The sequence below is a fragment of the Platalea leucorodia genome, assembly GCF_965183815.1.
Source record: "Platalea leucorodia genome assembly, chromosome: 16".
NCBI lineage: Eukaryota > Metazoa > Chordata > Aves > Pelecaniformes > Threskiornithidae > Platalea > Platalea leucorodia.
This window is the reverse complement of record NC_138838.1, coordinates 982,404-1,008,047: the sequence shown is the minus strand read 5'-3', so window position 1 is coordinate 1,008,047 and position 25,644 is coordinate 982,404. Positions and strand designations below refer to the sequence as shown.

General features: G+C 58.7%; 3 protein-coding genes across 4 annotated transcripts; 1 reads left to right on the top strand and 2 right to left on the bottom strand.

The window, feature by feature from the left end:
• Positions 1-1,182: 1,182 nt before the first annotated feature.
• Positions 1,183-5,089, bottom strand: NSUN5 (NOP2/Sun RNA methyltransferase 5). Of its 2 annotated transcripts, none has more exons than XM_082328013.1 (10): positions 4,964-5,089; positions 4,396-4,518; positions 4,145-4,319; positions 3,957-4,065; positions 3,573-3,711; positions 3,040-3,155; positions 2,512-2,690; positions 2,224-2,428; positions 1,991-2,143; positions 1,183-1,785 (listed from the first exon to the last, which is right to left on the bottom strand). In XM_082328013.1, exons 1-10 carry the CDS (start codon positions 5,054-5,056, stop codon positions 1,680-1,682), a joined length of 1,398 nt encoding a protein of 465 aa, XP_082184139.1. In that variant the 5' UTR covers positions 5,057-5,089; the 3' UTR covers positions 1,183-1,679. The 2 variants fall into 2 exon arrangements, with proteins under 2 accessions (XP_082184139.1, XP_082184140.1); XM_082328014.1 differs by having other exon boundaries at positions 4,396-4,506.
• A 3,221-nt stretch (positions 5,090-8,310) lies between these two features.
• TRIM50 (tripartite motif containing 50) lies at positions 8,311-12,600 on the bottom strand (the record flags this gene model as incomplete). Its single annotated transcript, XM_082327928.1, has 6 exons — positions 8,311-9,058; positions 9,334-9,458; positions 9,743-9,765; positions 10,091-10,321; positions 11,191-11,286; positions 12,196-12,600. 6 exons carry the CDS (start codon positions 12,598-12,600, stop codon positions 8,451-8,453), a joined length of 1,488 nt encoding a protein of 495 aa, XP_082184054.1. The 3' UTR covers positions 8,311-8,450.
• Positions 12,601-15,614: 3,014 nt separating this feature from the next.
• On the top strand, positions 15,615-24,271 carry FKBP6 (FKBP prolyl isomerase family member 6 (inactive); the record flags this gene model as incomplete). The annotated part of the gene is made up of 7 exons (XM_082328105.1): positions 15,615-15,822; positions 17,202-17,291; positions 17,786-17,988; positions 19,158-19,277; positions 20,347-20,541; positions 20,867-20,976; positions 24,193-24,271. The coding sequence occupies 7 exons, from the start codon at positions 15,615-15,617 to the stop codon at positions 24,269-24,271; spliced, it is 1,005 nt and encodes a 334-aa protein (XP_082184231.1).
• Between the last annotated feature and the right edge of the window lie 1,373 nt (positions 24,272-25,644).

Here is a 25,644-nt window from a genome sequence, read left to right as displayed (position 1 = left end):
ATCACAAACAAATATTTAAACGTTTTTTAACAAAATAAAAATTTATTTTTATATTTAAGCTAAATTGCCTTTGAATTCCTTCAAGCTTGGTTCAGTGAGGTTGCCAGACCCCGCAGCGCTGTCGGTAGTGTTTCGCTGTGCCGTCGCAGCCCGGTGAGGAGCTGGCCCGGGCCCCGGCTCTGCCCGCAGGAACGAGCTGTGCCGGGGAAAGGCAGCTACGTCCCGCAGGCTCTGCCGCGCACGCTCCTCCCGGCCTGTCACGACATCTCCTTCATTTTAAAATGTGATGTACGTGGATGTGACTAACCCCTTTTTTCTTTTTTTTTTTTAAATTCTTTCTCCGAGGATGAGGAGCAGAGCTCTTGCGCGTTACGGTGACGAGCGGTTTTTCTTGTCCGCCAGGATCGAGGCGTCTCTCCCAGCAGGCGGAAGGAGGGCAGGTGACCGGGCTCTGCGCGGCGCCGGGGGCAGAGGACGTGCGGGCAGGCGCCCGCCGCTGCCGCTGGCGGGGGTTTTATCCCCACCCCGCGTAGCCGAGGGGGCAGAGGGCTGCTCCGGCAGGACAGGCCCGCGCGGGAGGAGCCGGCCTGGGCAAACGCGTCCTTGGGGGTCAGAAAGCGGCTGAACAGGGGTGAGCGGACGCGAGGGCACTGAGCCCAGAGAGCACCCGCAGGTGGTGGTGGTGCAGGACGGCGGTGCCAGGGTTTGGCCAGGTCGGCTCCAGCAAGACCCGGTGGCACAGGGAGATGGGGACGAGCAGGCTGGGAGGCGAGGGCACCCTGGGGAGCAGCGGCTCTGGGCGCTGCCCTGGTTTAGGTCCCAAGTGCCCCGTGAGGAGCAGGGCTGCGTCCCGTCCCCGCCGCACAGACCCTGCTGGGAGAGACCCTCGCGCCTGGGCCGCTGCGCGCAGCTGGGGGAGGCTGGGTTTCAACTCAGGCTGAAGACTTGGATCATTCCTGGTGCGGCTGATGAGGATTTTTTAGTGTGAATGTGCAATTTTTTTCCTTGCTTCTTCTGTCTCTGGTTTAAAATAAAAAAAAAAAAACCTGTGTTCACATCGGCTGTGCCTGTGTCTGATTCCGGGGCCTGCGCAGGCCTCTGGCTCGTGTGTCCTTGCTCCCCTGCTCAAAAGCAGGTGCACGGGCAGGACAATTATTATTATTAATTATTTCACTTTTTTCACCTTCCCCCCATCCCGCGCCTCTGTTTCAGGCAGTTTCAGGGCAAGGCTGCACAAACACACCAGAAAAGACAGTGAAAGAGTGAAAAAACTTTAATCTGTTTCATCCCTACAGCCACCGGCTTTTCAGAAACCCCACGTCAGGCTGGGGTAAGGATTTTGGGGTGGGGGGGCAGAACATGGTAAAAGCAACACCCTGAATCGAGCTGGAGCCCCGCAGGGTGCAGAAAGGGTGGCTGTGCTGAGCACCGGTGCTGGCTGCAGCCAGCCCAGGTCTGGCTTTGGGGGCAAACCTGGGCACGAGGGCGGCCCCGGGGGTTGGCGCTTGGGCCCAGGGAGCAGGGCGGCACAGAATTCCACCCAGGACGGCACAAATTACACCACGGCCGCAGCTGGCACAAAGCTTTACTTGTGTTCAGAGGCCCCACTGTCGGCCAGGCAGCGGTGGCAGCGGAGGAGCGTTCCCCACCATGCGCTGCGCAGGCCTAAAAACATTATTTCACTCCTTCACCCGCTGCTTTTTCCTCTTCCTCTTCTTGGGAGCTGCTCCTGCCTCCGTTCCCTCTCCGTGCTGCGGCTTCTTCTCAGCCACCGCGGGCAGGGAGCTGTGGAGGAGAGCGAACGGCCTGAGCCACGCACCCGAGGCACCGCGGCTCCTGCGCCCACTACGGCCGGACCCTGCCATCCTCCCTCCTCCTCGCACCAGGAAGGCGACACCCGCCCGCCCCCGGGTGCCCCGGCACCCTGAGCCCGGCCGCGGCCCCCCAGAGCTGCCAGAGGCAGGCAGAGCCCCCCGGGCCCCCCTCTCACCTGGGGGCAGCCACCCCGTCCCCGCACCGCTCCAGGACGGCCACGAAGAAGCCGTGGGTGAGGGTGTCTGCAGGTGAGGCGCGGAGGCAGCTCTCTGCCCCGGGGAAGGCGGCGAGGCCTCGGCAGGGCCAGGAAGGGAAGGCGTTCACCAGCCTGCGGCGTGGGACAAGGGTCAGGACCGAGCCCCGCAGCACCCCGCAGCGCCCCGCGCCACGTCCCCCCACCCCGCCCACCTGAAGGCCGAGCCCCGCTCCTGCAGCGCGGCCTGCACCACGTCCTCATTCTCCTCCCGGTGCAGCGAGCAGGTGGAGTAGACCAAGCGGCAGAGAGCCGGGAAGCTGAGAGCGTGGCTCAAGACCTTGCGCTGGAAACCGGCCAGTGCCTGCAGCCGCTCGGCGCTCGGGGCGGCCTCCTCCCTCGGCAGCCGGTTCACCATCCCTGCGCGGAGAGCGGCCGTTGCCCGGGGCTGCGCGCGCCCAGAGCCCGGCTCCAGGCGGGGCGGCCGTCGCCCCGCACGTTACCTGAGCCGCTGCAGGAGGGATCGAGGAGGATGTGGGTCACCTTGCCGTACTTGGGGTCTCCGGGATCCACCGTCAGGAAGTCCTGCTGGGCCAGCTGGAAGCCGGTGACCCCAGCCCGCATCAGCATGGTGTTCATGGTGGCCAGGCGCTTGGTGTCCACGTCAAAGGCAAAGATCTGGCTGCAGGCAGAACCCGGCACCCACGAGAGGCGTGAACATCCCCGCCGGGCCCCGGGAGCCGCGCTGCCGGCGGCGGGCTGCCCCAGCAGCCCCCAGCACCGGCGGGCAGAGCTCGGGCGCTGCTCCCCCGGGCAGGAGCACTGAGCGGGGCCAGGGTTGGGGGCTGGGAAGTGAACCCCTACGTGATTTCACGTCCCCCCAGGCCCTTGCGATAGCCCAGCACTCTCGGAGCCACCTAGGGATCAGCGGGGCGGGGTGATGGGCTGCAGCTCCTCCTGCCGCCTTCTCCTGGGGGGACCGGGGCCACCGCCCCCCTGCCCTCCCCCCCAGCACGCAAACCTGCACCCACCCCTTGTTCTTCAGGATGGCAGCCAGGTGGCTGGTCTTGTTCCCAGGGGCAGCGCATGCATCGATGACATGGGAGCCAGCAGTGGGGGCGAGGAGGAAGGCAGGGAGGCAGCTGGCCTGCAGGAGGGCAAACCCCCATGAGAGGCGCGGGCAGCAAGGACCCCCGGCCCCTCCTCGGGGCAGGGCTGACGCTGCGGGGTCGCAGGAGCCGCAGCAACACGGGGACAAGTCCTCCACCACCACCAACTGCCACTGGAAGCCTCTGCCCGGCCCCGCGCTCCTCCCAGCTGCTGCTCCCCAGCTCCTACAGGGTGTTTTTACAGCTGGGTTCAGAGCAATTCACCCCGCACCTGCAGCAGAGCCACAGGGGAACCCCACAGCTGCAGGCTTCACTCACAATTTCTGCTTAGACTTCAAGAGCTGCAGCAAAGCTGGCCCAAACCCAGCCCCTGGCATGGGGGAAGGGGCTGACCCTCCTCCACCCCATCAGTGGTTTTCCTGCCCTTGCAGACCCCCACTCCCCAGCTCCCCCACCTTGTCCTGCAGAATGATGTGGCCTGACGTGTACAGCAGGTTGTCGTGGAAGTCCGTCTGCGGAGGGAAAACCAGCAGCTCCGGAAGATGAAGATCCAACAAGAATTTCTTCCCAGAGAGGGCCCTCAGTTCCTCCACGCTGCCCAGGAGGATGAACACAGAGTCCTGCTTCGCCATGCCCACACTAGAGAACCCCCTTCACCCCACGCCTCCTCGCCACTTTGGCACCAGGCAGCACCCGGAGAGGCAGAGAGCAAGAGAGACCCCAACCCGGACACCACGAGCACCAAGACCAACAGCGCTGCAGCCCACAGGACCTCGCCCCAGGTCCCTGCCACCCGCTGACATCCCAGATAAGGCGGGCTGGCGGAAAGAAAGGCTCACCTGGCCGCCTTGCCCAGGTAGGAGTAGCCCTGGCGCTTGAAGAAGTCAATCACATCGTCCACGCAAGTCTTCAAGGTGTTGACTCGGACGTAGCGCGGTACCTGGGAGGCTGGGGGAGGCAGTCAGGTCAGACAAAACCTGCCGCTGCCACCAGCACAGGAGACCACCCGGCCCCGAGGCCCACTCACCTGCAGGGCTCGCTGCCTGCGCTGGGGCCAGTAGGTCCTCGTTGCGGCTCACCTTCTGCTGCACCTTCAGGCGGGCCAGCTCGGCCTCCAGCCGGGCCCGGTGCCGCCGGGCCAGCGCCTTCCAGCGGCCCCCGCACTTCAGCCCCTTGCCGAAGAGCAGGTCGTACACCAGCACCTGTGGGGAGGGGGGTGAGCCCGGCCCCACCGCCCCGGGCCCCGCTGCTGAGGGGTCCCCCCCGGCCCCCTCTTACCTTCGCCAGCGGCGGGGCCAGCTTCTTCTCAGCCTGCAGCAGCGCGGCGCCGGCCAGCAGCTTCTCCAGCACCGGGGCGTAGCGGAGGGTCTCGGACACCAAGGCATACAGCTGCCGGACATGCTGCGGGGTGGGCAGGGGCTGCCCGCGGTCAGGGGCTGCCCGCGGTCAGGGCCCGAGGCCAGCACCTGCCCGCGGGCCTCCCCTGCTTCGGGCCTCCCCCCCCTCGGGCCTAACCCCCCCCTCGGGCCTACCCTGCTCCGGGCCTAACCAACCCCCCCATGGGCCTCACCTCTCCCCTCGGGCCTAACCCCCCCCTTGGGCCTACCCTGCTCCGGGCCTAACCAACCCCCCCCCCCGGGCCTAACCCCCCCCCCCGGGCCTAACCCCCCCCCCCCGGGCCTACCCTGCTCCGGGCCTAACCAACCCCCCCATGGGCCTAACCCCCCCCCCCGGGCCTAACCCCCCCCCCGGGCCTACCCTGCTCCGGGCCTGACCCCCCCCGGGCCGGGCTGGGCCTGCCTCGCCGCAGGCCCCCCTCCGCTCCCCTCCCCTCCCGGCCCCGCACCGGGAAGCCGCTGTTGTACACCAGGCTCTTGACCCCGCCGTCGCCGCGCTCCAGCCCCTCCAGGACGGCGGCGGCCGCGCTGTACAGCGCCATGGCCCTGCCCGCCGCCACTTCCGGCGCCGAGACCTCCGGGCCGGCAGGGGGCGGCCTCTTCCCCGCCGTCCTCCCGCTGAAACCGGTTGCTCGGGGCCTGGGCGGGCGCCCGCTTCGCCGGGTGAAGAACGGCCCGGGTGGCCGGGCCCGAAGGGCTGCGGGGAACGGAGCCGCCTGCGGAGGCGGGCGGTGAGCAGTGGGGTTCCCCAGGGCTCGGCGCTGGGCCGGTGCCGCTCAGCGTCGCTGGCGGTGGAGGAGGGGACGGGGGCGGTCAGCCCGCAGGGGAGGCCGCGGTGGTCTGCGGTGGGGCGGGGAGGCCCTGCAGAGGGCCCTGGCCAGGCTGGAGCGGTGGGTGAGGCCCACTGGGGGAGGGTGAGCCGGGCTGAGGGCCGGGTCCTGCACTGGGGGCACAACAACCCCAGGCACCGCTGCAGGCGTGGGGAGGAGCGGCTGGGAGCTGCCCGGCGGGAAAGGGCCTGGGGGTGCTGGTCGACAGCCGCTGAACATGAGCCAGCAGGGTGCCCAGGTGGCCAAGAGGGCCAGTGGCACCCTGGCTTGTGTCAGGACTGGTGTGGCCAGCAGGAGCAGGGAGGTGATGGTGCCCCTGTACTGGGCACTGGTGAGGCCGCCCCTCGAGTGCTGTGTTCAGCGCTGGGCCCCGCACCCCAAGGCGGCCATGGAGGGGCTGGAGCGTGGCCAGAGCAGGGCAGCGAGGCTGGGGCAGGGTCTGGAGCACAAGGCTGGGGAGGAGCGGCTGGGGGAGCTGGGGGGGCTCAGCCTGGAGAAGAGGAGGCTGAGGGGAGCCCTCATCGCTCTCTGCAACGGCCTGAAAGGAGGCTGGAGCCGGGGGGGGTCGGTCTCTGCTCCCCAGGAACAAGCGATGGGACGAGAGGGAACGGCCTCAAGCTGCGCCAGGGCAGGTTTGGGTTGGGTATTGGGAAAAACTTCTTCCCTGAAAGGTCTGTCAGGCCCTGGCACAGGCTGCCCAGGGCAGGGGCTGAGTCCCCATCTCTGGGGGTATTTAAAAGCCAGGGAGATGTGGTGCTTAGGGACATGGTTTAGTGGTGGCCTTGACAGTGCTGGGTTAACGGTTGGACTCGATGATCTTAAGGGTCTGTTCCAACCTAAACGATTCTGTGATTCTGTGATAAAGGACAGCCCAGCCCCAGAAAGAAGGACTTTGCTTCCAGGAAGCTTAGAGCTGACCATGAAGGGTTAAGGGTACCCCGGTCAGCCAGGAGAACGCCAGCATCCCAGCCCCTCTGATACGGCTTTGAAACTCTCCCGGCGTCATCTGGCGTCATAGACCAGTGACACCAGTGAGACTGGCTCCAGGGACGTCTGGATCAATGGCCAAGCAGCAAGGATGCTGCAGGATACGGTGGCTTTGCAAAGTGTTACTGTGATTAGTAACGGGTGGGGTGGGTGTTGGTGATCAGTCCAATTGTGTTGTGCCTGGGTGTGTGAAGGGTGTAAGAACCCTGTGTAGGGCCACATTCGGGTGCCCCAGTTTGGCAGGGACACCTGATGCACAGGAATAAACATTTTCCCTTGTAATGGTATGTCTTGTGTCCTAGCCTCTCCACGGTTGGTGTGGGCTGGTTGTGAATTTTGGTGACAAGCCCTAGGAACGGGTCCCAGGTGACGCTGCAGTTAGGGGAACCACGACTCGCTGCGGGCCCAGGGTCGGGCCCAGGCTGTGTGCGGGGTGGCTGAGCTGGTCAGGCCGTGCTCCCGCTGTGCCCTGCTCCCCTCACCCTGCCTCAGCCGCGGCCCCGGGCGCGGTGTCCCACCGGGCCGGCCGTGCGCAGGGCTCCCCGTGCCAGCTCGCATCCCTGAGCGGCTGGAAGAGGCGCTGCCCCGGGCAGGCTGGGGGCTGACCCCACTGCCTGGCAAACAGCTCTCTGCAGCTGCTTTTTTGGCTCCCGTTTTCCCCTCCCAGCAGCCCGTCGTGCCTCTGCAGAGCACTGCGGCTGCCTGCTCTATTGGGTCTGCACAGCAAGATTTTGGTAGCCCCTTTTGGTAGGTTTTGGTAGATTTTGGCTTCTGTGAGAAGCTACCAGAAGTTTCCCCTGTGCCCGACAGAGCCAATGCCGCCGGCTCCAAGACGGACCTGCCACTGGCCAAGGCCGAGCCCGTCAGCGACGGTGGTAGCACCTCTGGGATAACAGATTTAGAAGCGGGGGGGGGAACCTGCTGCAGAAGAGTAGCTGAAGAGAGAAGTGAGAATATGAGAGGAGCAGCCCTGCAGACACCCAGGTCAGTGCAGAAGGAAGGGCAGGAGGTGCTCCAGGCGCCGGAGCAGGGATTCCCCTGCAGCCCCTGGGGAAGCCTGTGGTGAGGCAGGCTGTGCCCTGCAGCCCGTGGAGGTCCGTGGTGGAGCAGAGATCCACCTGCAGCCCCTGGAGGACCCCACCCCAGAGCAGGGGGATGCCCGGAGGAGACTGTGACTCTGTGGGAAGTCCACGCTGGAGCAGGCTTGTGGCAGGAGCTGCGGACCCGTGGAGAGGAGCCCGCGCTGGAGCAGGTTTGCTGGCAGGCCTGGTGACCCCGCGGGGGACCCACGCTGCAGCAGTCTGCTCCTGAAGGACTGCGCCCCGTGGAAGGGACCCGCGCTGGGGCAGGGGAAGAAGGAGGAAGGAGCGGCAGAAACAATGTGATGAACTGACCGCAACCCCCATTCCCTGTCCTTCTGCGCTGCTCTGGGGGAGGAGGTGGAGAAAATCCGGAGTGAAGTGAAGCCTGAGAAGAAGGGAGGGGTGGGGGGGGAAGGGGGTTTAAGATTTAGTTTTTATTTTCTCATTGCCCTACTCGGATTTGATTGGTAACAAATTAAACTAATTTCCCCAAGCTGAGTCTGTTTTGCCTGTGACGGTAATTGCTGAGTGCTCTCTCCCTGCCCTTATCTCGCCCCAGGAGCCTCTCGTCGTATTTCCTCTCCCCTGCCCAGCAGCGGAGGGCAGCGTTAGAGCGGCTTCGGTGGCACCCAGCGCCGGGCCAGGGCCAGCCCGGCACACCTGCGCAGCTCTGGCTGCCGTCTGGTTCCTCGGAGACGGCACCGGTGTTAGCCAGCAACCAGCTCGCCTACTGCAAACTATTTATTCAGAAGAAAGACGCACCAGCAAAGACCCCGGACGCTCACGGCTCGTGCTTTTCAGGCGCTCCTTTCCGTAGGGAGATCTTTGCAGGCCAGCTTTTGGGTCAGCCTCCTAGATTTTAGGGATGGGGATTCACATGTCAAGGCTGAGATTTTATGCTCTTAGAGGCGAGGGGAAGGACCCTCCTGTGCTGCCCAAGCTCACTCTGCGCTACCACAGCTTCCACGGGAGGACAAGCCTGCGCGCAGCCTGACTGTCCTCTGCTGCGGGCCCTCGGGGCTCAGCCGCTGGCCGGGCTACGGCTTCGTGGGTTCCTCCGGGGCAGGATGGTTGTACGGCACCCGGGGGTGCCGACTCGTGGTGGGTGCGGGCAGAATGATGGGGGGGGAGTAGGGCCCTCGTTCCGGCCAGCACAGGTCCACAATGGGGTAGAGCTGGCCCTGGAATTCTGCCTGGAAGGTGTAGATGGGGCTGAGCTCGTCAGGGTTGTCGGCATTGTAGAAGGTCAGCTCGCCCTTCTCGTAGTGCAGGTAGATGCCGATGCGCTGGGGCCGGGTGGTCAGCGGCAGGGCGGCCCGCGGGGTGCTGAAGGCCTCGTAGACCTTCCCTTCCTTCAGGCCGATGAGCCACACGCCGTTCTCGGGAGACTTGCTGAGCTTCCCTTTGCGACTGACCGTGCCCTTGATGATGCCCACGCGCCAGTGGTTCCTGGTGCCCACGATCACCTCCCAGTAGTGCTGGCCGCAGGAGAAGCCCTTGCAGGTGAGGATGCAGTTGCTGGAGTTGAAACGCTTGGGGTTGCTGTCCCGGCGCTGGTAGAGCCCGCACTGCACCACCGTGTCGCCCTTGAAGAGCTCCAGGAGGGGATGTGCCGTCACTGGGTCCAGCTTCAGCGTCTCCGGAGCTAGAAGGAAAGCACGCGGGCTCCAGGCACACTGGCGGGCAGGGGTGCGGCTCCGGGCGACCCCGGGGGCTGGAACAGCCGGACAAGCTGGCACTGCTGAGCTTTAAGCAGCTGGAGCATTAGGCCAGAGCAGGCTGCTACCAGCACGAGACAGGGCCAGCCGCTGCTCCAGGAGCTCTCCTGGCGGCGAGGAGGGCAGAAGCAGAGAGCAAGACAGAGGCCAGGGCAGTGTGATGCCGGCCGGGCAGCCTGTCCCACGCGCCAGCGGTCGGTACCTGGCAGGACGCGGCGGTGCAGGCGCTTCCACACGGTCATCTTGATGTCGTCTTGGTGGAAACACGGCTTGAAGGACACGGGGCTAAAGATGCCGTCGCCGGGGTGCAGGCTGGGGAGCTCTGACCTGGAAAGACAACAGCAGCCATGATGCAGGTGACGGGGACAGCGTGTGACCTCTTCTCACCTGGCTGCCGCGTGTGACGGAGCCACTGGTGTCTCGCCAGCTGCTCTTGCCCTCTTCTGGGGCTGAGTGCGTGGCTCTGGCCGTGGCTATCCATCACCACAGCAGTGTCCACGCGAGGCTGCCCCAGCAACGCTGAGATGCCCACTGGCCTGGGACCTCTAGCCCTGGTGCAGAGGCGCTGCCATCCCCGTTGACGCTGTTTGCTGCTGGGTCCCACCACTCACCTGAACTGGGAGGAGCCGTATTTCTGGAAAACACAAGAGAAAAGACAGTCGGTGGTGGGAGCCTGACAGAATGGCAGCTCCTCTGCATGGTCACAGCTGCACACGTCCATGCCCTGGGCTGGAGAGGCCGGGGCTCTCCTCTCCTGGGAGAGCTAATGGCATCACCTCTCGTGGAGGGGAGGTCTGTCCCATCGGGCAAAGCCCTCGCTGGAGGGCGCTTACATCTCACTTCTCGTGGTGTCCCAGCTACGCTGGGTGAGGGTTCCCGCTGCCCAGGGCTGGGAGCAGCGGGCTGGGGGCTGGAGAGCCTGCCTGCCTGTCACTGCCTTCGCTAGTGAGCGCACTCACCCGGATGAAATCAAGCTGGCTTTCGTTGCTGAGTGCCTCCAGAGCGCTCTGCATCTCCTTAAGCCTCTGCAGGGCGTCTGATGTCTGCTTGACCTGGGACTCAATGGAGGTGATGAGCTGGGCTGCCTTCCCCTCGATGCTCTCCAGGAAGGTGGCCTTCTCCTCATCGATGTACCTGTGCAACTCCTGGAACTCCTTCCGGATCACCCACTTGAAGACATCGGCCTCGTTCTGCCGGGAGACAGCAAGCTGCTGTGCAGGGCTGCCTTGCTCCATTCCCTTCACCCCCTTTTTGGTTTCCGAGATGCCACCAGCAATGTCAACGTGTCCCACCAAGCCACCCTGCACCAGCTTTCCAAATAAAGAGCAGCTCTGTAGAGCAGGCCAGATGTTGTTTCATCCTGCTGTTCTCAGCAGCTCACCACCACGGCACCCCTGTCTTACACCTCTCCTCCCACAGATTTTGATTTCCTGATGTCCCAACCAGCTTCATCAGAGCCTCAAAAGAGCTGTGGGATCCCTCTGCTCCCTGGGAACGACCTGTGTCCTGGGCTAAGGGGGAGAAAGTGCAGCTCCAGTTGCATTTGGGTTGAGCCCTTCTGAGGAGCCCCACTGGGAAGCTTTAGCCTCAGAGGGGATGCCAGGAGGTCCCTCGGGGACGTCAACTGCGTGGGCAACGGATACGCAGCTAAACGAGGCATGAACTCAACGTGAAAGCAACGGCGTTGCTGTGACTGGGAAGCCTGCTCCGAGCGGGGTCCTTTCCACCCGTTATCTCCCCACCACCAAGGACGTTTGGTCAAACCAGCTCTGACTGCTGCCAGGATGCTGGGTGAGGGTTACTTCACCCTTTCCGAAAACAGGGCTGTGCCACCAGAGAGGGCTACGTCACCCTTCCCCAAAACTGGTCTGTGTTTAATCCCTGAGCTCCGTGGAGAACACGAACCTCAGGGAACAGGGTGGAAGATAATCCCCGTCTGCTATCCCAGGGAAGAGGGAAGAAAAGGAGAGAAGTAGAGGAGGTGAGCCGGGTTGCTCCAGGGGCTCTGTGGGACACAGAGGACTCTGAGACAGAGGCTGCCTTGGCATGTGACACTCACCGCGATGCGGCTTTTGTTGTTGATGAGCTTGCTGAAGTGTTCATCCAGGTTCCTCTTGCACTGGTGGACATCGGTCAGCAGCACAGACAGCTCCTCCTGAAAAGATAGCACCTCTGGAGGAGGGACCTCTGTGGCAGCCTCCTTGATGGCAGGCACTGCTTGCCAGCCCCTCGAGGAGCACGTGGCCCTGAGAAGCCACGTTCTTCTAAGCTTTCTCTAAGCTTTCTGGGGCCCTGCGTGTCCTGCTGATCTTTCCTCTCTTGATCTAGAGGATTTGGGGTTGCCAGAGGCAGGAGAGCGCTCAGAGCATGGCTCCGATCTGGATGCTGCTGACCAAGCACTCTTGCCAGGAGCACTGTGGCTCCATTCCCATTCCCAGCCCTCCATATCTCACACCCCATGGTGGCTCCGCACTGGGCGAGCAGGTGGCAAGTAGGTGGTGAGCAGCCACAAGCCAGCACCAGGCCGGTGGCACCCTCCCAGTGCCGGTGCTGGGAGCCTGGCTGGGGCAGGAGCGTTTCTGGTGCCTCCTTCTCTTATCTCCCCGGTGCCGGGAGCGGAGGGGACGGGTGGCCCTGTGCTTTTCCATTCCTGGGGCTTTCATGTGATGCTGGGCAGGGGACGCCAGCTGTTTACTCTGCCTGTTTTCCTGCCTCCCTGCTCTCCTGTGGCACCTCGCCTCAGCCCTTATCTCCAGGCTCTTTTTGATGGTGTTTGGAAACAGTCTTGAAAGGCCTCGCCGACACTCCCCAACCGCCGGCTCTCTCCACCGCAGTTCAGCCACCAAAACCCTGAGCCCTCTCAGCCGGGGACATGCTCAGCCTGAGAAACGGCTGCCCCCCAGCCCAGGAACCCTGCCCCACATCTGGCTGTGCCGTGGGACCCTGCTCCCCACACTGGTGTCATTTCCAGCCTGTCCCTCGAAGGAGAGGGGACATTTGGCCAGCGAGCACTGTGGGTGCCCTAACCCCCACCCAGGAGCCCCGGCCGGCTCTGCCTGCCAACCTTCATCCGGCAGTACGCAGTAGAGATGGGCGTGATCTTGTGCTGGCGGTGGTTGCCGATGGTGCCGCACAGCCCGCAGATCACCTCTTGGTCGGCCTCGCAGAAGAGGCTGAGAGGGTTGTGGTGCATCGGGCAGGACTCTGGGGTGGGCTCTGCCTCACCCCGGCTCTGCAGTGCCTCGATGACGCGGGCCAGCGTGACGTTGGGTGGCGAGGCGCTGCAGTCCACGGTTTGACGGCACACAGGGCACAGAAACTGCCCATCCAGCTCTCCGGAGAGTGACACCACGCAGGACTTGCAGTACGAATGCCCGCACTGCAGCATCAGGGGCTCCTTGAAGACTTCCAAGCAGATGGGACAGAGGAGCTGGTCCTCCAGCTCGTCGATGCTCATCCTCCGAGCCATTCTGCCACCTTCCCACGCAGACCTGGCCAGGACAACACCGGTGGGAGATCAGTCCTGTTCCAAGAGCAAGATAAGCAGAGATGAGCGAAGACAGGAGCTCAGCACCTGGGGAAGGTGAAAGAGAGAGACACCTCCACCCCCCCGGCAGCAGTGCAGACAGCTGGAAACTCATCATGAGGTTCCACGCAAAGTCTGAGATGTTTCATAGAATCACAGAATCGTTAAGGTTGGAAAGGACCTCTGAGATCATCGAGTCCAACCGTTACCCTAACTGCCTGGTCCACCTCTAAACCCTGTCCCTAAGCGCCACATCCACATGGTTTTTGGACACTTCCAGGGACTGTGATTGCACCACTGCCCTGGGCAGCCTGTTCCGATGCTGAACCATTCTCCCGGGGAAGAAATTTTTCCTAATACCCAACCCAAACCTGCCCTGGCGCAGCTTGAGGCCGTTGCCTCTTGTCCCATTGCTTGTTCCTGGGGAGCAGAGACCGACCCCCCCGGCTCCAGCCTCCTTTCAGGCCGTTGCAGAGAGCGATGAGGGCTCCCCTCAGCCTCCTCTTCTCCAGGCTGAGCCCCCCCAGCTCCCCCAGCCGCTCCTCCCCAGCCTTGTGCTCCAGCCCCTGCCCCAGCCTCGCTGCCCTGCTCTTGCCACGCTCCAGCACCTAGTTTGTTTTAACCCGCGATGGGTTTGGGCTCTGGAGACGCGAGACCACCCCTGGCCGTGCCTGCTGGATCTGCCTAAGGTGTTAGAAGTCACCACCGAGCTGTTCCCATCTGGGGCCTTCGCCTGGCCGGCGTGTCAGACTGCATGCAGCCCACCTCGGGGCAGACCTGCCGGTGTGTCAGGGCTGGAGACACAGCCGAGAGGGATTTTCTGCTGAAAAATTCCTGTATGAGTTCCTACAGATCTCTTTGGGCTCATTGTCTCAGTCAGGGACATCCTCAGAAGGACTGGCATTAGCTCAAGTGATGCATCTAAGCAAAAGCAGAAGGAAATCATAAAAAGCACGTTTATCTAGGAGACAGGGACAACCACCACGCAGTAAACACCCGTGAGGCTGCATTCGATCGATACGAGGGTTGGGAAGCTGAGGCAGGGCTGCGACTGCAGCTCACCCCCTTGAAACACTGCGGTCTTGGGTCCCCGCAGTGCTCCACGCTCCGGGCCAGCACCCCCAAGAGACACGAGCCCAAATCCCTGCCTCTCCCACCAGCCCTGGGGCTGCCCGCGGCCATCCTGGTGAACTGTAAGGTTCGCGCAGCATCGCCTCCCCTGCTGTTCGCGGCACTGTGCGATATAACTGCCAAAAGATCCTGGGCGAGTCAAAGACATGATCTGGAGTCGAAGAAAATAAACCTGAAGTCAGAGACTTGGGAATTTCTCCGGGGACAGGGGAGGCTGCGACCTGAGCTTGACTTTTATCATACATTGCTATAGGAGCTTGGTGAATCAAGGAAAGGTTGAACGTCAGCCTGTGACCCATCAGACACCGCAGGACCCTGTACAGGGGAGCGAGCTTCAGCTGTTCCCTCTGCTTACAGAGAAACACCTCCCGGAGACCCAAATAACAGCCTCCCGCTCGCCGCACCACTCACTGCTTCCTCCTGGGCTTGGGCTCCGCTCGTCCCTGTGCACCGAGCCTGACGGACGTCACTCGCTTTCTCCTGATCAAGCTGAAGATTTTCACCCCGTCAGAGGGGCAGAGGAGGCAGGCGGCAGGACCAGCAGCCCCTCGGCAGGACGGGGAGTCGAGCCGCTCCCCTCCTGCAGCCTCAGCCCCGCCGGGGATGTCCGTGCTCGCCGGGGAGAGGCCAGGCAGCCTCTTGTCCCCCTCTCCTGCTCCGAGGAGGGTGACACACCCCCGCGAGGGGCTGCCCACTGCCCAGGTACGGGCACACACATCATATGACTGCGTGGGCAGGAGCCTTGATAAGAGCTGGCAGTGTTTGCCTCCCTCAGCAGCCAGTCTCCCCGAGCCCCGCTGGGGTTTCGCTCATCCACACTGCTTGGGTCAGCGGAAACATTCTCACCAAAACACTTTCTTATCAAGTAAAGCTCTTTTTTGGTTGAAACAGTATTTTTCTTGTTCTTTGGTGAACCTTCTGTTCTTTTGGAAAAGACCAGAAGGAAATCCAAAGCGTTGCTCCTCCAGCACGGGGCACGCGCGCGTTTTTGTCTGACTGTGCAAAAAACAGTTTATCGTGTAATTCCTCTTCGTTCTTGACTCGTGGCCAGCCCGTGGCTTCCCTCTCAGCATCGCCCAGGGTAAGCCGGGGATGAGGAAGGCTTCTCAGCCGGGAGCGTCCAGCCGCGGGGCAACCCTCCGGAGGCTGCGGGGCGGGGGAAGTGGAGGCAAAGGGTAAGGGATTATCCCGGGGCTCCCACCTCGGCCTCACGCTGATGGCGCTGGGTCTTTGGGCCGCAGTAACCCAGGCGGGTGCAGCACCGGGGGTGTGGCGGGTGAGGACAGGCCGCGGGGACGGCCCTCCCTCGAAGGGGCCTTCCCTGCAGCCCCGGGAGCACCCGAGCCGGGGTGCCCCAGCCCACAGGCTCGGCTCAGGGCAGCGGGCCCAGGGCCCGCGGGTGCGGTGCTGGGGCTGCTGCCGGCGCCCTGAGGGGAGAACGAGATGAGACGCCCGGCGGGAGCGTCCGGGTCTCCCTGAGGGAAGCAATGCCCGGAAGAGGCTGCTCTCCCCGGCAGGGAACGGCGGGCAGCCGGGGCGAGGGAGCGGCAGCCGGGCCCGGGAGGCGGCGCAAGCCGCGGTCGCCGCCGCGCCCCTCAGGGCAGGGCGGCGCGGACTACATCCCCCAGCGTGCACTGCGCGACGCCGCCATCGCCTATTGGCCGATAGCCGCGGAGAGGCGTGTCCTCCGCGAGGCGCCGACGCGCGGTGCTTCAGCAGCGTGCTGGGACGCCGTCGCTCCTCGGAGCGTGATTGGCTGAAGGCGCAGCGTGTCGTGGGCAGCGATTGGTGGAGAGGGCGAGGGGTGGGGCGCGGCGCGGCGCGCGATGGCGGGCGGCGGCGAGGCCGCGGGCGAGGCCCGGGTCGGGGCCGAGGGGAGGCCGCGCTCGGCGGGGCGGGACCCGGCCGCCGCCCCCTTCGCGTCCCTGCTGCAGGCCCGGGGCCTGCAGGACCTGAGCGGCGACGGAGGGGTGCGCAAGGAGGAGCTGCGCCCCGGCAGCGGGCAGGCCGTGCCCCCGGGCGCCTCGGTGGCAGGTACCGCTGGGCGCCGGGGCCTGCGGCGCTGGGCAGGCCGAGCGGCCGGCGGTGGGAGGCCGTGTGGCAGCGGCCGGGCACCCCCCTGGCACAGGGCCCGGCCCGCCTTTCGCACCTTCCCCAGGGCCCTGCGCCGTGCCGCCGGCCAGGCCACCCGCTGTCAGTAGCGGTTGGACTCGGTGGCCTTAAAGGTCTTTTCCAGCCAGAACGATGCCGTGATTCCGTGAGCGCCGTGCGAGCGCACAGCTCAGCTCCCCAGGGGTTTTGGTGCGCTCTGCAGCAACGCTGTGCCCTGCTTCGTGGGTACAAGCCTGCAGGCTCCGCTGACCATCTCCTGAGCAGCTTTCTTCATGAATGTTAATTCTGAAATTTCAGCTGTGGTCAGCAGGACTAGGAAAACCTAAAATCCTTGGAATCCTCCGGCTGCAGTCAGGGGCTCGTGCTCCTCTAAGTCATTTACATCTCAGTGCAAGGTCCTTGTTCTGGCCTGCGTGGCTGGGCCTGAAGCGTGCGCTGGGGGAGATGGAGAGGGCAGAACCTGTTGTAAAAGATACCCTGAGCCGCTAACGTGCTCGCGGCTGGCAGATCCGAGTGCTTTGGACTTCAGTGTGAGATTAGAACAAGAACTTAAAAGTACTTCTATTATACAGTAGTATGGCTTTCTGTTTCAGAGATTGCTCGCCCTTATCAGTATTTTAGCACTTGGGATACTCTGTTTAACTTCTTGTGGCTGACAGATTAAACGAAAGGGCATCCCGACCTTGAGAAAAGCAGGGTTTCCAGGTCCCACCTGTGCTCACAGCACAGAGAAGTTTGAAGCTGGAAGTGGTTCCTGAAACGCAAGGGCCTGGTGCCGTTTTAAAGGAAGCCCGTTACAGCGGGTTTTCTCACTGGGTGAGAACTGGGGTTACCGTACAACTCCCCAGGGAGCGGCTGAGCTTGGAGGCATCCGTTCCCCGCTTTGTTTCTCGTTCTAGGGCTCCAGCTTTGGTTGGGAAAGGCTTTATTACGTATTTCTGCAGATAATTGGGGCATTTTAATTTCTACAGCTGAAGTTTCCATTCCAGTTCTTAGAAACACAAAATCACAGCTCCTGATTAGAAAGGCATCAAGACTGCGAAGCAGCTGTTTTATTTGGTGTTGATGTTAAAACGCAATCAACACCACCTGGCTGCTTGGATGTGCCCAGGTTTTTGGTATAAAGACAAGGTAGTGTGTGCTGCCTTTGCTGTTGTACAGCAGAAGGAAAGAAGAAAAGCAGGATAAAAGGGTGATGTTGCAAAACCATCTCCCGGTGTGCTTCCGATGGCACTGTTGCTGGGTTCAGAATCAAACTCTTGTTTTTCTCTTCTCCCCGCTCCTCCCTTTGGGCTGCGCAGTGAAGTACTCTGGATACCTGGAACGCTGCGATGAGCCCTTCTGCACAAACTGCTACAGCAAGTTTCCTGGGCTGATGAAACTTGGAAAAGGTAGGTTTGAGCCCAAAAGTTTGTCCTGGGACTGGGGGTTATAAAGACTAGCCCATTAAGACAAGTCAGTTTGAACACTGTTTAGTATCTTTAGGTTCTTTGAAACCTTTACAACTTGTTAATGGAGTCCAAAACCCTCCTGCTTCACCCAGGTGATGCAGGATCCAATCCGGAACTGATCAGCCTCTGCCCCTCTTGGCTGTGGGAGTGAGCAGCGGCGCCCGTGCTGCTCGTGGGCCTCCTGCCCTGAAGCAGCTGCCTCTCTTGGTGTTTTTAAATCACCTGAGAGGAGATGTTGCTGTTTACTCTGTGCTTGGTCCCGCAGCAGGCTGCCTCGATAAGCCCTAACAGGGGGCTGTTGACAATTGTAGTTGCTGAGATGTGAGCTACTGAGGATTTTTTTTCTGCCAGGCTTTAGGAGAAATTGTTGTTTGGAGTCTGAGGGGGTTTCCAGGTTTGTGATTCTCACAAGCTTCCATTTCTTGTTGCGACAGACATTACACTGGGGGGCCTGGAAATCGGCCTGCTGACGATGAAGAAGGGAGAGGTGGCAAGATTTGTCTTCACGCCGTATTACGCCTATGGGCAGCAGGGCTGTCCTCCTCTCATCCCCCCGAACGCCACCGTCATGTTCGAAGTGGAGGTGCTGGACTTCCTAGACTCGGAGGAATGTGACACATTCTTTGAGTTGACTGCTGTGAGTTGCCTTAATAAGGTTTGAGACCTCAATCTGGAGGCTAAACCTTTGTTGTCTTTCCTTCCAGTTGCTGTTGCTCGTGTATTACGTATGTTTAGCTTAGCTGCAGGTGCAGTTATCCAAACCCTGGGCTGCTCGCTCCGCTCTGAGAGAAGCACCTACCCTCTAACGCAGCCCCTGCACGCCTCGCTCTGTTTGCACTCCTGTGTGGGGGGATAAGCTGGGCGCTGCCTTTGTTTGCTCCCCGTGTGCTGGAGTCAGTGGAACGACTTCCAGTTATTTTTAGCTTTACAAGAAACCTGATGGTTTCACTAGAGGGCACCCGCTTCCAGGAATTTCTCGGAAGGGACAGTAATGAGCTGTTTGTAAAAATCCTGTTCAGTCTCCAGCATTCAAGTGCCCCCTCCCAGCCCCCACCCTTTGTCTCTGCTTCTTGGCTGCTCTCCCAAGTGCTCCTTCACTGTTCGCTTTCCTCCCTGGTGAGTTACGGTGTTATTGTTAATTCCCCCTTTTCATGTCAAGGGCTTTGGGCTGTGGTTGTGGGTCAGCGAGTGGGGCAGAGGCAGCAGCGCTGGGGGGGAGGCCCTCCTCGTTCCCTCCTGCTGCTGCACAGGCCACGTTGTCCGCACGTAGCCCTGCGAGCAAGCCACACTCATTGCAAGAGAGCTTACGCCCCTTCTTGCCAGTTGCCCACCCTTTCTGGCTACCTGACCTCTCTCTGTGAGCTGGTTCAAACTTGGAAACCCAGGAGAAAACCTGCCCTTTGATTTTTATCTTTTTTTATTATTGTTGAAGCTTCACCTTTTGCGCCAGCAATAGCATTTGCGTTAACTGCCTGCTCTGTGCTAAGCAGGTGAGAGAGTTGGGCAGGATTTAAGAACAAATTCCTGCTTTTTTTCCCTTCCCTGGGGTCCCTTTGGCCCTGGTGAGCTTCCTGGCCTGGTTGGTAGCGCTCTTCACCAGGAGTTACCAGCACAAGGACAGTGGCGTGTTCCAGCCTGGCAAAGGGAGGTGCCGGATGGTGGTGGCCTGGCTGGACGCTGCAGGGGCCTTGGCGCTGGCCTGGCTCCTGCTCTGTGAATAGAAGGGGGCTGTGCAAGACTCTCCTGTCCGAGCTCTCTGCTTGTTTTCTTTTGTTTGAGCTGAAATTCAGGTATTTCTTTATACAGGAGCAGCAGGATACATTTCCACTACAAAAGGTGTTGAAAGTGGCAGACACAGAGAGAGAGTTTGGCAACTACCTCTACCGTAAGCGGCACTTTGAGGGAGCCAAAGACAGATACAAAAGGGTACGACAACAGAAAAAATGTGTTTTCCATTGTGAAAAGCTGTGAAAGCAGGGATTATTAAGTGCTAGCTCACCATAACAGGTACAATTTAGAGATCAAATACCTTCATTCTATTTTCCAGACATAGTTTGTTATTTAAGAACAGTTCTTACACACCTGCTTTTGTGTGAGCAGCAGTGGTAAACGAAGGAGGCGGAGGGTTGGCAGAAACAGGCAGAACCCTTTTCCTTCAGGCTTGCTCCCTGTGGGCGCTAGCCGAGACGGAAGCGTTCATCTCGGCGGCTGTGCGAGCCCCGAGCGGTTTGCGTTGCTGATGGCTGAACTGGAGCCTTTCAGGTCAGCTTCTGCTGGGAGATGTAATGCAGCACGGCCTTGTATTGCAGCAGCGTGCTGGTTAATGCTTTGAGAAGTAGTCTAGAATCCCCGCCGCCTGGAAATGGAGATATCGCTGGCAGCCTGGGCACTCTACTTTCAGCCTTCCAGGTGGGAATCACACAGTACTTGAGGCTGGAGGGAATCCCTGGAGGTTGTCCTGTCCAGCCCCCTGCCGAAGGACGGTCAGCCTCAGCAGGAGGCTTCCCAGGACTGTGTCTGTTCAGGCTTTGAACATCTCGAGGGATGGAGACTCCACAATCTCTCTGGGCAGGAAAATGCTCAGTCGTTCCCAAACTGGAATGCATCTGCCTTTGCTTCAGAGGCAGTGAGGTTTTGTGAGATTTTTCTTCCCTCCCTTTAGAGTTGCTTTTGCTTGGTATTTCTTAGTAACAAAAATAATTTAAATTGCCTTTTTCCCTGTAGGATTTATCTTCTCTCTTTGGCCTTAAAATCTTGATGTAATATTTTTATTCTGCTGCTTTCAAGTTCCTTGATAGGTTCCTAAACCTGCAGTCTTATGGCTGAGCTGGCTAGTCATGCTGATAATGCCATGCAGTGTATTTAGAGTTTTGAGTAGTATTATTTTTAACCGACCTAGGTAAACAGAAACATGGGTGTAGCTGGCTGATGAGATGGATTCCTCACTTTCCAGTGAGATTTGTTGTGCACTAGTTCTTTTTCCCTGTCTGCTCAGGCGTTCTCCATCCTCAGTCGCAGCCCTTCCAGTGAGGCAGAGCAGCGTCAGATCAGTGCTTCCAAGTTGCTGGTGCTCCTGAATCTCTCCCTTACTTACCTGAAACTGGAACGTCCTGCCCAAGCTTTGGCGTACGGGCAGAAGGCCTTGGAGATTGACCAAAGAAATGCCAAAGCGCTGTTCAGGTGTGGCCAGGTGGGCAAAAATAAATTCCTCTGGTAGCCACATCAAGGAACACCCCGGTCTGGCTGTGGAGAGAACCTCAAATGAACCGAGGAGAACCACTAAATTCTGGGCCAGGCCTCCTAAGCTGCTGCAGCAGTCGAGGTGGTTTTTCTGCATCTGACCTTTTGGAAAATCTGGCTCTCTGTAAATCTGTCACACAGATCTTTTCACGGGGGGATTCCTGAGCTACCTGGATCTGTCTCAGAAATATTTGTGGCTGCACATGTTTCGCTCCTGAAGAATGGCAGTGAGTCTATATTTATCTTGTGATGCATCTGTCTTCTTTCAACGGCAGGCTTGTCTCTGCATGGCAGAATACGAAAAAGCACGGGATTTCCTGGTCAGAGCTCAGCATATACAGCCGTTTAACCACGATATTAACAATGAGCTGAAAAAGTTGGCAAGGTGAGAGAACTCCTTTCCATCCCTGTGGAAGAGAGAGTGCTTAGGCAGGCCGGAACGCCCCCTCAAAAATATTTAAAATGTTTAAAAAAAACAAAACACAAAACTATTGGGTTATTAAGTGACTTGGGAAAATGCAGAAGGTTTCTCTTAGCGTGAAGACAGCTGATTCAAACATTATGCAGACACAGCGGTTACAGGTGATAGGTGAGAAGCTGAGAGCACCCCCTCTTTCCACGCGGTTTCTCTGGGGGGTGCATGTTGTGAGCAGGTAGGTCAGGGTGATGACAGGGGCTGAAATGCCTTGAAACCAATGAAACGCAGTAGGCTAGTGCTTAAGCTGATAGTTTTCTGGATTAATACGTATGATTTTCGTTCCCTTTAAGGTGTGTTGGTTAATTACAGCAGCTCTTCTGCACTGCAAGTGCTTCAGTGTAGAGTGCTACAAATGCTAATGTTTGTTAAAAGTGACTTTCTTGCTGTCTCGGAGGTAATAAGTGAGCAATCCTGAAGGCAAACTTTCCCTTTGCCCACAGGCTGAGTACAGCACAATCCTGCCAGCTTTAGTCATGCCCTAGCCCCACCAAAACATGACTAACGTTGGGCTCTGCCCTCATTCTGCTCTTCCCTTTGAAACTGGCAAAAGCACTAGCTGGTTCCCAAAAGTGTGTGCTGTTCTTCTGGCGCTGTTCACAGACACAGAAGGCGATGCAGTCCCCAGCTTCAGAGATCACAAAGCAGCCCTTGAATACGAACCCTCTGCTTTTGTGTGTCGCTGCTAGGCATTTGCAAAAAGCTTCGTAGGCAGCAGTAACGTCTCTTATTAGAGTAGGTGGTGCGGCTGGAAAAGCCAGTCCTGTGGGCCGAGCGCCTTCCCCAGGTCCTGTTTTGGTAGAGGGCTGTCCTTGCACGTCGGTGTCCTCTATATCCACGTTGTATTTAATAGTCTGTGATGACACCAAGTCTTTAAACTTGTTCTGTTACTTCTGAAGTACAAAGAACTTGAAGGCAGTGTTAGCTGCTGGTCTGGAACTCCGAAATAAAACTTCTTCTATTCATCCTGATCTGCCTCTGGGTACGTGGCTACCAAATTGCTAGGTGAGCACAAGCAGTTGTAAAATAGATTTGGAGGGCTGGCTAGCTGTTCTTGGAGGCTTGGCATGTCAAAGGCCCGTGGTGCGGTGCTAGAAGTCCCGATTCTAGAAGCCTCATGTGTTCCCTTAGATTCGTTTGAAATACGTTGGCAGGTAAAAGAGAAATCTCGCTGATAACGTTGAGGTTGTGCTGCCAGGAAGCACCATGCCTCCAGGGAAGCAGCGGGCAGGCTTGTCGGCTCTGACTCTGGGGACAGCAGCATGTACAGCTAACGTGTGTGTCGGTAAGCTGAGCACACGTTAAACCGCTGCTGTCTCGGAGCTTCTGCTTCAGTGCCGGTTAAAATTGGTGTATTTTTTGCTTTTACTATGACAAAGAGTGGCATTAGTATAAAATAGATGAAGACAACGTTATCGGGTCTAGATCCTGTAATGTTGCCAAACTGTCTTTCCTGAGAAAACTCATGATGTGATCTGGCAAAGGCTTCAGAAATGGAATATGAATCAAAATCTTGTTCTCACAGGCTTTTCGCTTCCTTACGAAGTATGTTTATACTTTGCAAAAAAGGAATGTTGGGTGTTTATCAACAGGTACCTTTTGCTGTCGAAAACAAAACTTTGAAAAGCATCTGTTTCACAGCTGAACCGGGTTCTTGGCAACCTTCACTTCACTGGAGAAAACCAGGCAGAATCCAGGGTGAGGGTTTTGTGGAACACGTGTCTGGTAACAGCTGTAGTGGTCTTAGAATCATAGAATCGTTAAGGTTGGAAAAGACCCTTAAGATCGAGTCCAACCGTTAACCTGTCACTGCCAAGCCCACCACTAAACCATGTCCCTAAGCACCACGTCTACCTGGCTTTTAAATACCTCCAGGGATGGGGACTCAACCCCTTCCCTGGGCAGCCTGTTCCAATGCCTGACTGCCCTTTCGGTAAAGAAATTTTTCCTAGTATCCAACCTAAACCTCCCCTGGCGCAGCTTGAGGCTGTAACACTGTCTTGTTGGTGCAAATTCTGCTGCTGGATTTGGCAATTCTATTGGAAGGCTTGCGTTGCATCAAATACAGAACAAAATGGGGTTGTTCCAATATCTGGCATGAATCTGCGCCTCCAAATGAGGGGCTCTTGGATTTCCCGCTGTGGTAGGCGTGTGAGCCATCCACAGCCTAGGTGGGCATCCTTGATCTACTCAGTGTGGGCATTTGTGGCAACGTCTGTCTGAAACTTAACAGAAGAGACTTGCTGTGCTGGGATTTCACTGAACGAAACGCTTTGAGGTTCTGGACCCAGGGGTGCTGATGGTAGGGGGCTGAGAGAGTGTTAGCCGATGTCACGCTTGTTGCAACACATGAGAAACAGCACGAAAAACCTTTGCTTTTCACCTTATATGGTAGCAGATGCAGGAAAGCTGACCATGTGGGCAGCCATTTGTCCCTGGGATGGTGCCCAAACTGAGTCACCCTCTGGCTCAGGGATTCCTCACCGGTGAGGTGAGAGCACAGGGTGCAGAGGACGCTGTGCTTGGAGAAGCAGCGATTAAAATGGAGCAGTCTGGGAAGCTTTTGCCATGCTCATGTGACGCTGGCGGGGAAGTGAGAATGGAGGAGGAAGCATCTGCCCTGTCGTCCACTTAGTTCGGACACAAATCCCTGCTGCCTCCTGCCCATCCTCTGCCCAGATTTGGTGTCAATGGTAGATATCCTGGAGTAGGGCGCTTGGACGATGTCTCCTGCCAGGTGCTGAAGGAGCTTGCACGAGGAGTGGCACAAATGAGGAGACAGGAACCTAAACCGCAGGATACAGGTGGGGGTTCCTCTGCATCGTCACATGCTTGCAAAACTGGTGCAGAAAGCATCTGGCTAGCAAAAGTCAAAAGATCTACCTAGCTAATAGCCACCAGCGAAACAGACTCGAGGTCTGGGGATGAGGCACGGTGTTTCCAGCTCTCCTTTCCTGACGTGGCAGAAAGAAGGGCTTGGAGGAGCTGTGTCTTTGCTGCCAGCATGCTCTTTCATTAAGCTAATTTCTTTATATAGAAAAAATACTGTATATTTTCTGGTTGTGGCACTGAAGGTTGGGCAGTCAGTCCACAGCCCGTGATGCTGTGCTGTGCTCTGCTTTACAGCTGCTACAAGAACTACATGGAAAAGGAGAAAGAAATGTGCTGCCGAATGTTTGCCCCTCTCAACTCCCCTTCTGGCTGACCAGAAATAAAGGTAATCAAGTTGTGAAAAAGGCTGAGGTCTCCCAAAACCTCTGTTGTGTCTGAACTGCTTTCAGGTGGGGAACCTGCTTCTCTTCTGCGTGGGAGGATTTTGGAGGCAAAATGGTAATGGGAGCATGTGGAGGGGAAGGGGCAGGATGGTGGGGTGAAACGCTGCTACGTCGTCGGATTGGGGAATCTTTCCTGCGAGGCAAGCTGGCGCGGGACAGGAACCTGAAACTGGCAGCACTTGAGTAAATTTGGTTTTGTTTCCTGTGCTGCTTATCCCAGCTATTCCTTGTCGGAGCCAGGGGGAGAAATAGCTGTGTAGTCTTGCTTCTCTGCCAATTAAAAGAAACAAAAAAAAATTGTTCCTGTCAAACTTAAGAATTGGATTTCCTCCTCCCCTCCAGCGCTCCTGTCTGGAGCTGTTGGAATGCCTCACTTCAGAAAAATCTAAATATTTTATTTCTGGGTTTTTTGAAATATTAAAAAACCTGTTTGTATAGAAAATTTCAAATAGATGTTTTGGACTCTTTAAAGCCTTAAGTCTTCTAGCAAAATTGACGGGTCTATAAATGCACAAAGGCTCTTTGATCATTCTTTTTTTTGTCAAAACCTTGGGGGGGGTGTGTAAGGGGGAGTGAAAATCTTCGCTGGTCTCTCGCCTCAGGGTAAACCCTAGGGAAGGAGTTGCAGAAAGTGACAGCAGCCTTCTGTCAGAAAGCATCACCAGCTCGGGGGCGTCAGAGTTTGCTGCCGTTCTCTCTCATGCAATACAGGCAGCACCTCTTCGGCTTGTAGAAAATGAGTATTGGCAGCCTTTCCCTCAGTAGCAGTGCGAGTGCAGGGTGCAGGTCTGGTATTTTAAGGTTAGCTCTTTTGTCTGTGCTTGAGAGGAAGCTAAGGTGGTATTTGAGGAAGGGGTTTGATGGAACGGCTGCTTCCTAAGGCAACACAACCCTCTTCTGGCTGGACGTGCCTCCCTGCGGCAGTCTTCACCCCTCCTGCCGCCCCTGTGCCCCGGTCTGAGCTGGGCATGTTGCTAAACTGCCTCGGAGCACAGATTCTTCCGCCTGGGTTCAGGATGAGACGGATCACATCTGTTAGCAGGTACCTACCTCCAGGCAAGCAGCCATGAAAGGGGATTTAAGACTGATGGATTTAAGACTGACGAGCAGTCTTGCCAGCATGTGCAGAAGCCCCGTGGTTCTGGACTTGGCTCTGATTCTCCACTTGCTGAATTTCAGAGAGTTGCAGTTTGGAAGCCTGTAGGACCTGGGTCTCGTGTCTGACGGTGGTACCTAGTGGTGCCTGACCCGGGAAGCTTCTTGGGTCAATCTGCGCACCAGCTGGCCCGGCGTTGTGGTGGGA